We start from the raw sequence: 11623 nt of genomic DNA on the forward strand, positions 1-11623 counted from the left end.
TAGCCTGTCTTGGATTATCCCTTTCGTCTTGCCGTTCGGACTGTGTTTGTACTTTGCCTGGACTATTGCTCATGTTGTCGGATTACCCCTCTTGTCAAGCCCTCTGGATACTGTTAGCCGCCGATCGACCACGCCCGCTTTGGATTACTCTTGTCTTGCCCTCGATATACCTGTGTGCCATTGTCTGACCCTTGCCTGTTTTGACCATGTTTAAGAATAAAGCTTTGCAAATGGATCCGCACGCTTCCTCTGTTCCCTCCGTAACACCCAGAGAAACATTTCTACACACGAACATGAAGCTGATAAACACACGATTACGATAGTATATAATTGGTATGTGATTTTCATGAGATTTGGGGTATTGGAAGGAATTATTCTCCTAAAATACCACATTAAAAATGCTCTAAATTTCTATAGTCACTATTTATTTAGATTTGTTTTTGCAAATCTATATATTTATTCCGGATTACTTCTGTCTGCCTTCTACAACTGGTTACAACAATATTTCTGTGCAGACTAATATATGATGTATAGCTCCTATAGACTATTTTTTGTGGAATATATATATATATATGCGTGTGTGTATGTATGTATGTATTTTCATATTTGTTATATTTACACAAATATATTAATCATCCACAAATTGAACAAATTTTGTGAAGTGAAGTGAACTTCTAGATATACTGAGCCGAGTGTATAGGGATTAGTGTACACTACATAGGGACCTTGTAAATTGGAACGCAGCTCAAGAAACATTGGTCATCCTGACAAATCATTAAATGTTAAAGGTAACAATACTATATGTATGGTTGAATTTATTTGATAAGATTTGAAACTCCACAGAGCAACTGATTCTGTGCTATTCAACATTCCTTTGTACGCTAAACCAGCTGACGTTCCCTGATAAGCCACTGTGACTCCAGAGAAGACATCTCTTTGATGAGATCAAATCAACCTGCTGTGACTTAATTCACTTAGGCTTTACTAAATAGACTCCTGAGTGCCTCAATTCAGTTTGCTGCAAGTTCTTTTCCAATTAAGACTGAAGACTGACAACATACGCCAAAGACTAAATTACCCCTCTTAAAACAAAATCTCTCATTTGGACCTTATTCAAATCCTTGTTCAAATATCATATGTTGACTCTTGCGGGTAGAAATGCACTAACCTTGGATCTAAGAGTGAAATAACTAGGAATTAGGTCTCAAGTGGACTGAATGTCACTCACCTGCCTGACAGAATTGATTTGTTTGTTCTCCAGTGATATAATCAAGATACCATCCCATTACAGAGAGGGGAGAAACTAAATGAACTCGCCTTCCAAGGTTCCTCCGTCTCCGCAAACACAGTAGACCAAAAGAACTAGGCTTTTATCCAAACAAATGAATCAAATTGATTCTCTCTAAGAGTTCCCCTGACTCCATGCAGTCTATATAAAATGTAATTCCTTCCACCCAAATCATTACTAATGCACATTAGGCCCAGAAGTTTTCCCAAAGGACTGTATCATCAGATTACAACATTAACCACAATGTGCAAACAGCACCTCATTACATCAGGTGGCATTTCTCCCCAGAGGGACGTCAACTCTCCAACCATGAATAGAAAAATTAAGGTTTTGTTCCAAAAAACTAATGAGCTGTCTTGAAGTCTGTTGCCGACATAAGCAGTTACCTTTAGGCAGCATCCTAACTGAGCCTCATAAGTGACTGATTTAGAACACTCTACATAAGCACTTTCCAGGATGCACTGGCATGTTATTTATATTAACGTAATGACGCAATACAAAGATAACGATTGACAGACAGACAGACAGATAGACAGACAGAAAGATAGACAGAATGAACGAATGAACGATTGGCAGAAAGATAGACAGACAGATAGAACAATAGACAAAAGGACAGACAGACAGATAGAATGATAGATAGAATTGTAGATAGAACAAATTAACGATATATAGAAAGACAAATCGAATGATAGAATGAACGACAGGCAAAACAAATGAACAATAGACAGTTAGAATGATAGACAGAATGAACAAAGATAGACATACAGTACAAAAGAACGAACAAAAGACAGAAGGACAGACAGACAGACAGACAGATAGATAGACGATAGACAGACAGACAGACAGACAGACAGACAGATAGATAGATAGATAGGTAGATAGATAGATAGATAGATAGATAGATAGATAGATAGATCAAATGAACAACAGAGAAAAAGAAAGACAAACAGATAGACAGACAGATGGACTGATGGACAAATCCAACAAACAATAGACAGAAAGACAGATGGACAGACAAACAGGCAGACGGATGGACAGATAGACAGAACAAAAGAATGATAGACAGAAAGATGGACAGACAGACAGATAGAAAGATTGATAGAATGATAGACAGAACAAACTATTAACAAAAAGATAGACAGATAGAACAATAGACAAAACAAATGAACAAACTATAGATAGAAAGACTTCAGACAGATGGAACGATAGACAGATAGATAGATCGCTAGATTGATGCATAAGACTTGACATATGCCTACCTGAAAAGGATAGAGTGTGACGCCATTGGCTCTTGACAGGTGTCCAGATGTCCAGGTGCCGTCCAGGTGCTGGTGAGCTTGGAGTGCGACAGAACTCAACACAGTTCCATTAGTGTTGTTGGGGCTGCTGGATAGATGAGGCTGTTGCGGTCCTGTGGACTTTCCTGCATGGCCTGGCGAGTTGTTCTTCTTCTCCACACCATTGCTCACCCCAAGACTGTTGGGTTTGGATTCGTGTTTGGGGTGGGCTGGATGGTGGGAGCTGCCGCCGTTGCTTGCATTGGTGATTGTTGGGGTAGAACTGGAGGTGGTGGCAGAAACGGTAGCAGAGATGGAGGAGGCTGAGGAATGGTAACCTGTAGGGAGAAACGCCCAGTCTCGAGGTGGTGTGGGACCCTGGAGGATGCTGCGGGATCCCACCAGGGAGGCCAGGGATGGAGGAGAGCCAGGAGATACATCACATTGCTCCAGGCTCAGCACCATGTGGACGGCCTCCTGCTTCAGCTGACTCAGGTGGGTGGCACACACGTCACAGCGACCGTCACGCTCGTTCCACGCCTTGCGTGTGCTGTTGGGCACCTGCAGTTTATCATGGATCAGCAGGGAGAAGGAGGGATCCTATGGAGAGACAAACAGGGAAAATAGAGAATTATGTCACATGCACTCTTAAAAATAAAGGTTCCAAAAGGGGTTTTTGCAGTGATGCCATTTTTGGTTCCCTAAAGAATCTTACAATAAACAGTTCTTAAAAGAACCATTTATTTAGAGTGAAGAACAAAGAACTCTTTACAACTATAAAGAACATTTTGTGCAATGAAAAGGTTCTATGGATGTTATTGGTTCTTCACTGAACCACAGATGCACAACCACAGGTTGATTGATTTTAAAATGTCCCTACCAACACCGAAACCACTCACATGAAAGAAATCTCACAAGCAAATTTCTTCATTTTCTCCGTTGCTTCTCATAGACAGCAATGAGATGAAAAGGAGACTTTTGAAATGAAATTTGAGATTTTGCTTAAGTCGACAGATTCTCAGATGTTTCTTCAGAAAAACAGACCATATAGCTAAAGTGTACTGGAAGAGACTTCAAAAATGTCTCAGACTGTGCTCAGACTCCAAAATGTGCAGTCAAGAGTCTTTTGCCTCTAATTTTAATATAAACACACATATTTTTCATCAAATGTTGCCTTAGATGTTTCATCTTAATGGGACAATCCACCAGAAAATCATTTACACACCCTCATGTGGTTCCAAACCTTTATGACTTACTTTCTTCTGCAAAAAATCAAAAGAAGATATTTTGGAACCAAACAACACTGGACCCCTATTGAACTCCACACAGAAAAGGAAACGTTTCAAAATATCTTCTTTTGTTTTCCACACAACAAAGAATGTCGCAGATTTAGAATGATACGTGAGTACATTTTCATTTTTGGTTGAACTATCCTTTTAAAATAAATTAATAAAGAAACAAATGAGTTGACAAAGTTATACACAAAATAATTTAAGCTGCTATCCACATTGTTTTATTTATTGATCTATACTCAAACTGTATATGAACAATTTTTTCATATACATTAATCTTGATTGATGAAACAACTGAGAACTCAATTAAGTCTCCTGAGCTAAAAACAAGCAAGCTTGGAGCAATTCAACTTTCCTCTGGGCAAACATACACCTTTGGTTCTTCCACTGTCTTTCCTTAAGCAGTCTTAGGCTGATGATACACGGGACAACTTTTTGAGCAATTTTGCCGGGCTACTTTTTTTGAGCAATGCTGCTTGGGCACTTTCCTATTGAAAATGGGTAACAAATGTCTATCTGGATACTTTAGATCGGTCGTGGGCCCTGTGTCTCATCTGGTTGCCCGTTGCCCGGCAACACTGCTCAAAAAGTTGCCCCGTGTATCATCAGCATTAAACCGAATAAATGAGTCTGTCTGCACTGCTAAGTAATTAGATACTACAATCATTCATTTATCGCCACACAACTATGGAATTTATTTTCACGATGTTCACATGATGTCACCACAGAACAGCGCCATGAACTTATTACATTCACAATCCCCCTGGAGCATCCTGGGGTTAAGTACCTTCCTCAAGCTCTGATTGGCTCATGGCACACTTCCTGCAGGGATCAAACCACCAACCTTCTGGTTACCAGCCATGAGCCCAAACCACTTCACCGATTAATGACTAATTGAAATCTAACAATGATGGTATATTCACCAAGCATAAACAATGTGCACATTATTTTTGTATAGTAAAGCAGGTTCATTGCTTCATGCAGAATACAATTATAATGTAAACAACGCGCTTGTTCTCACGCTTTGTCAGTCTGGATTTGGTCTGCTCTTTATTTTTCTGTCTTCCAAGTCTTCATTAGCATAAAGCTTCCAATTATCTGGCTTTGGTGCATCATCACACCATGTGCTTGAGTATTCCGTGAGATGAAGATCATAATTATGGTTTGGCACATGCTCACAGGGCCAGTGTGAAGATGCAGGAACTATTTTAATTAGATTAATTGAGATACAGGGAATGACATCATCCTTTCATCACACAAGGGAAGAGATGCACACTTGCAATGATTTAGTGGACACTCAGAAATAAATATACTTAATCTTTCATTCTGTTGCATCCCATCTGTGTATTGTTTTTGATTAAGACATTGATTTAAAAGCTACATTACACAAAATAGTTCTGCCACAAGGAGGAATTAAGTGATCTCACAATTTTATTTTTATTTATTTTTTTTCCTTGTGACCAAGATTTATAACCATTCACATTTGAAATTTCATATTTTACCCATAGATATTACGGGGTTCATCATAATGGATAGATGGATTCTAATTAGCATCCCCAGTACCTTGATAGATAATTGACCTTTTTAGCATCTAGACAGTGCCTGTTAGACACTATAGTGGTGCTTTGGTCTCCGACTGCAGTAGTCATGGAAAGGTGTGAACTTAAACCAGCTAGTATAACAATTAACCTTAAACCTTGGGTTTAGAGGCCACACTCATTTATGCATGCAGACAGGCTGAATTAGAAGTGCAGATAATGACGGTGTGTATAGTGTTTGTCTAAAGCACAGATGCATGTGCATGAAACCTGCCAATAGCAGGACTATTGTAGTTAACTAAAACCATAAAGAGCTTGTTGGAGATGTCAGCCAAAAAGAAAAAAAAAACATTTAAAAGGTTCCATGGGCAACATCTCATAACTGTAACTGTAATACTTTTCAACCCAGCTGTTATGGCCCATTGTATTGAATATATTTAACAGTGCATCGTGGGTCTCTGACACATCATTATAGACTCAGAGTTGGCAGGACCACAGTGGGGCAGAAACACAGTGCAAACCATCTGTTCTGGGCTTACGGTGTCCTTACCGCACCTTGTACCTCCCCGTTGGGTTTGGCAGGACCCTCTCGGCTGGGCACAGGGCAGCAGTCCAGCTAATCAAAGCCTCGCACACGAGCACAGTCACTGAAGGAGAGAGACTGAAGGTCTGTTCTGATTAAAACCACACATTCCTGCTGTCAGTGTAAATCTAGAGGCCGACTCTCATCTTACACAAGCTGCTTTGTGTATCTCTCCCGTCCTCAGCCAGCGTCCTCTCTGCCCTATACATTGTACACAGTGACCTCTGCAGTTAATGCCGCTCTCATAGAGCAAACTACAGCTAACAGGGCTGCACTGTACCATAAGTACAGACCTAAGACGCTTATCTCTGACCATGTTGGTGGTTCTGTCAAGCAGGTCTGGTTCGTGTCCATAAAAAAGAAATGCAACCCCACGTAAGGGGCAAACTCTACCCAGAAAGATCGTTTGCCTCTTTTTGCATGCATTCTGCATGTCTTGTTGTACAGAAGGTGTCTGTCCTTTGCTAAACCTATGAAGTTCCTGGGATGCAATGACTATTAGCATGGAAAAAGGGTCCATGATTCCGTGACAGTACATTGAGGAGTTCAACTTAAGGCAAGACACTACAAGCATCTAAAGGATGCAGCCATTCAGTTTTTTTATGCACTGGTCTATTTTGAGATTTTGGGCTATTTTCATAAAGTGTTGTTTCAGACTAATGGAAAGAAAACATCCAAAACACAGCCTCTTTTATTGCACCTTATTTATTTGTACCTGTAGATTAGATAAAAACTGCAATACATACCTTTAAAGACCGTTTTGTCAAAACGAATTTTTTTCTCATGCACTAAATCTCTTAACTTTCTATATTCTGAATGTTTTTACAGAGGGTTTTGTTTATATATCACTTGCTGTTTTTATACAACATTGTATTCCTAAAAACATGGTGAAAGGTCATTTTTTATGGCTGTTGACAGTATTTTTAAATTTATTCAATGATAAAAAGAGATACACAAAATCTCGCTGTAAAAAACTTTAAAGATATCAACAAAATGACAAGAACCTGGCTCTATCAAGTCTTCAAATTTCTGCTAGTAATGTATGCAAATGAATGCATATCAAATTTTAAGTTTATCGTTTATGAATTCAGTGTTTTAATGTCTTGAGTCATCTCATTTGCCTTCACAGTTCATTTGCTTGAGGGTTGATGTAAACACAGTTTGAGAGGGGTCTGTCATTGATGGTCTGTGAAAGTCAATGACAACATTGTGTCTGTCATTTTCAATTTCCCACCAACTATTAAACTAACAGCCAAAAATATCTGATATACACTACCTTTCAAAAGTCTGGTGTCAATTTTTGTAAGATTTTTTTAATGCTATAATATATACAGTATATATATATATATATATTATAGTTTCCATAAAAAAACATCTATAGGAGCTGTACATCATATATTAGAAATATTGTTGTAAACATTTGTAGAAGGCAGACAGAATTGATCTAGAATATGTCTGTGGACCCCACTGACACACTGACCTCCACTTCCCGGACCCACAGGAAATGACCACACATTCACTAGAAGTATAGACAAAATGTGTTTATCATAGCTAGTTGTCTTTGAATTTATGTCAAACTTTGTTATATTACAAAAAAAACAAACAAGGTTGGAGGTAAATCGCAGCACTGGAAGTTCAGCTTTTTTGACTGCGGCAACAGAAACCTGCATTTCTGTAATTCATGCAAAGCCACTGCAGATATTTCTTCTTTCAGGGTGGAGACCCAAATACCAAATCCTAAGCCGTGCCATTTCAAGACTTAACCAAAAAATAACCAAAAATAGCAGACTGTAACTGTAAAAAATGAACTCAAATCCTCTTTGAAGAAAAACAACTTAGACTGATGCACGAAAAGCTGCCTGTCTCACATTTACAAGCAATTGCAGACATTTTGCTTGGTGAAAACCAATGCAATAAATGCCTTACATGGAAAAAAATTCAGCAGTACTTGTGCTTATCTAAATGGAAAGTGCTGCTTGCAGACATTTCACTTATTATTTTGAGAATTTGATTCTCACATTCCAACCAAAATGTGATAATCGGTAAACAGAGGTGTTTAATGTCAAAAGAAAATCATGAGATCCAATCGCATTAAGTGGTTTATAGATCTGATATGAATTATGGAGGGCTTGGGTATACATGAAAGTGGAATGTACTATATATTTATTCTGAATAAATATTTATGAAGCAATTTAAGTGACAAATATAGTGATACAAAGCATGCACACTTGTGGAAAATGTCTTTCCGCATTTTTACCATTTGCATGAATAAAACATTTTTTTTTTTACTAGGGTCACTGAGGTTGTTATCATGTTATAAAATAGATTGAATTGTTGAGGAAGAGGCGAGCACTTAGTAACCGCCTTTAGAGTTTCCAAAGGATCCAGATTTTAGTCAGTAAACATGGAAGAGAGTTATGCATTCATTCAAGACACATCCGTGCAACATCTATAACATTTTGCAGTATTTACATTATTACCTACAACATACATTTATAAAAATAAACCCTATGTCCTCTCTAGAGCACTAAAATTGCAAGGAGACTGAGATTACATTGGGAGGACAAACAGAACCATGAAGGCTAAAGCATTCTAATGGATGCAGCCATTCGTTCTCCAACTAAAAACAGACAGAGCGAATCTGAGAGAGGGTGAAAGAGGCCTCTTAAAACTGCCAGATGGACTGAAGCCCTCTAGTCCAGCGCTCTGCTTTAAACCCACTTCAGATGAGAGCTTCGGAGAAGTGTTGATTGCACAGTCACCATTCATCACGATAGGAACTGGATCCAAGTCTGAAGAAACGGCTCATATTCCTTAGTGTCGAATTAGTTTCGAAAGAGTCTGGATGGTTATTAGGCCCTAATTGGAAGCATTTATTCACTGCCACCAGACTAGTCTCAAGCCACATTCGCCCGCTTTAGAGGACAAAGCAAATGAGCAAAAGTTAGGCCTGCTTCCAGAGCCTCTGGTTTCCTGTTCGCTAGTCAATACCTTATTTCATTAGCAGGAACCAGAGAGAATGGCAGCCATTATCAGGCTGGTTATGAAAACACTGAAGTCATTAACACTGCTAGCAGAAGCCCTGACTGAATCAATTAACCATCGTCTATATGGGCCGTCCCACTGGGACAAACATGGAGGACAAGGGGCAAAAGTCTCTTGTGTCTACACTCTTAAAAATAAATGCTCCAAAAGGGGGGTTTCACAGTGATGCCATAAAAGAACCATTTTGGGTTTCCCAAAGAACCTTTCCGTGAAAAGTTCTTAAAAGAAGCATTTTTCTTAGTGTGAAGAACATTTTAATAATCTAAAGAACCCTTTTCCACTATATTCCACTATATGCGCAATGGAAAGGTTCCATGGATGTTAAAGGTTCTTCATAGAACCTTTAAAACCTAAAGAACCTTTATTTTTAAGAGTGTATAGAAGTCATTAGATGTGAACTAGAAAGGGTTCAACACATCTGATACTGTGTTGCAATCAAAAATATGGGTACAGGACGATCTTATACATTGACTAACACCAAGCACTTCCTCAATTGAGACAGAAGGACATTTTGGACTTCACACATCTCTGACATTGAACAAAAGGCTATTGATCTTCTAATGGATTCAGGAGACATATCAGTGCTGCAAATCATTGTTGTGGAACATGGTCTGGTTCGGTTACTGATTTTCAGTCAACAATTACATGACATCATGGTATGCTGCTTATACCCGCTATCTGAGCATGCCAACACCAAAATATCAGTCAGACAAAAGCCTCTTTCACAGTTGTGCTGGTATTTTAAAACTGATATCAGATTAATTGTCATTATATGGACAAAAAAAAAATCGTATATGGATTTTTCAAAAAATCGTCTTGTGTTTAATAGATGCAAGAAAGTCATACAGGTTTGCAACAAAATGGGGGTGAGAAAATGACAGGATTTTCATTTTTGGGTGAAGTAAGCCTTTAATGAAAGAGGAAGATTAAATTAAAAGTTAGTGGCCTGTTTAACCCTCATTATGTTTGCCTTTGGGGAATGTTAGATGTGACAGTGAGAAATGTTTTGAATAAAAAGATTAAAAAAATGTCCAGGTACTAAACTATACTGATCATGTGGTGCCTACAGTGTTGTTATTGACTAAATGTTTAATCATTAAAAATTTTTTTTTGCTAATTGACGTTGAAGTACCTAAATTACTAACACTTAAAAAAAATCTAAATACAAATATTTTTAAAAAGCAACAAAAAAAAAACAAGACAAAAGCACATAACATAAACACTAAAAGTTGAACTAAAATTAAAAATGAAAATTGAAAATACTAAAAATAAAAGTGAATTCTAAATAATAATACTATAATAGTATATTAAAATTCTAAAATAACACTGAGTGCAAACTAATTCAGACTGGTGTGGATATCACTGCATTATAATTTACGCTGATAAAATCGGTTTAGAATTGACCAGACAAGATTAACCCCAGACTCCTGAAAATGACCACTGTTCAGCCAACTTTCCTCAGGTGAGTGTATTTGCAGAAGAAACTCAATGTTTATGTACGCTACAAGAAACTAAAGAAAATACTAGCTCTCATTGCTAGTTTATAGGTTGTAATCTTATAAAAGCCTACAAAAGTTTTGGTCTCTGCAGATGTATTTCCTTCATCAAGGACCTGTAAACTATAAGCATGTAAAAACCTGGAGAGCGATGTAAGGACAAAGTCAGTTTTTGCAGTACTGACATATATTACCTGATGTTGCTTTTGGCTAATGCGGCTTCATTCATATTGAGGTTTCATTGGTCATTCATTACATTTCCACCTTCCTCTGAGTGTACATAACATATCCATAAACCTCACAAAGACGCAGTTTAGTTTGATATCCCTAACCCACCTCTTTGCCTTGACAATTACCCTACATCAACAAACCCAGAGGTCTCTGCAGGGACCACCTCTCTATCTGCTCCCAAAGAACCCACTCGTGTCTTTGCACCCAAACTGCTGCCAAACATGCGGATGAGGAAGGACAGACAGACGGCTATTGATAAGGGCACACAGTACGCTTACAGTCCCGTACGCATGTATTTGAGCTTCAGACAGCAGGTTCAGTGCAGGCAGAAAGGTAGATGTGCTGTCAATATCTGTCAAAGCTGAATTTAAACTCACCTGAATGGACAAGTGAAGTTTGAAACCGCACACAGCTTGAAAACCCAATCCAAACAAACCTGATCCGTTTTAACATGAACATCCTGACCCAAAACCTGCTCAACACCAATTAGAAGTCGAACTCGAGCTGTTATTTAAAAGTAGTTACACTGTAAGCAATTTACAAAAATAAGTAATTTAAAGGAACAGTATCCGAATATAACTCTCAGACTATTTAAAAAAAAAGTGACAGCATTAAATTGCACATAAATGTGCAATAAATATTGGAAAACAGCATAAAATGATATAACTGATATCAATTAATCAGTGAATAATATAAATATTATATATATATATATATATATGTGTGTGTGTGTGTGTGTGTGTGTGTGTGTGCGTGTACGTGTGTGCGTGTTGTGCGTGTTGTGTGCGTGCGTGAGTGAGTGTGTGCGTGTGTGTGTGAGTGTATGAGTGTGTGCGCGTGTGTGTGAATGTGTGTGTGTGTGTGTGAGTGAGT

The 11623-nt window shown here is 38.2% G+C and overlaps 1 protein-coding gene across 1 annotated transcript in view; it reads right to left on the reverse strand.

Moving 5' to 3' along the window:
• Positions 1-11623, reverse strand: part of LOC107725844 (kinesin-like protein KIF26B) — a 96233-nt gene that overhangs the window by 65324 nt on the left and 19286 nt on the right. The window contains exon 3 of the mRNA XM_016535246.1: positions 2548-3165. Within this exon, the coding sequence (XP_016390732.1) occupies positions 2548-3165 (618 nt within the window). The remainder of the gene's footprint in view (positions 1-2547; positions 3166-11623) is intronic.

This window comes from Sinocyclocheilus rhinocerous, unplaced genomic scaffold, assembly GCF_001515625.1.
Source record: "Sinocyclocheilus rhinocerous isolate Xijiao unplaced genomic scaffold, SAMN03320098_v1.1 scaffold1004, whole genome shotgun sequence".
NCBI lineage: Eukaryota > Metazoa > Chordata > Actinopteri > Cypriniformes > Cyprinidae > Sinocyclocheilus > Sinocyclocheilus rhinocerous.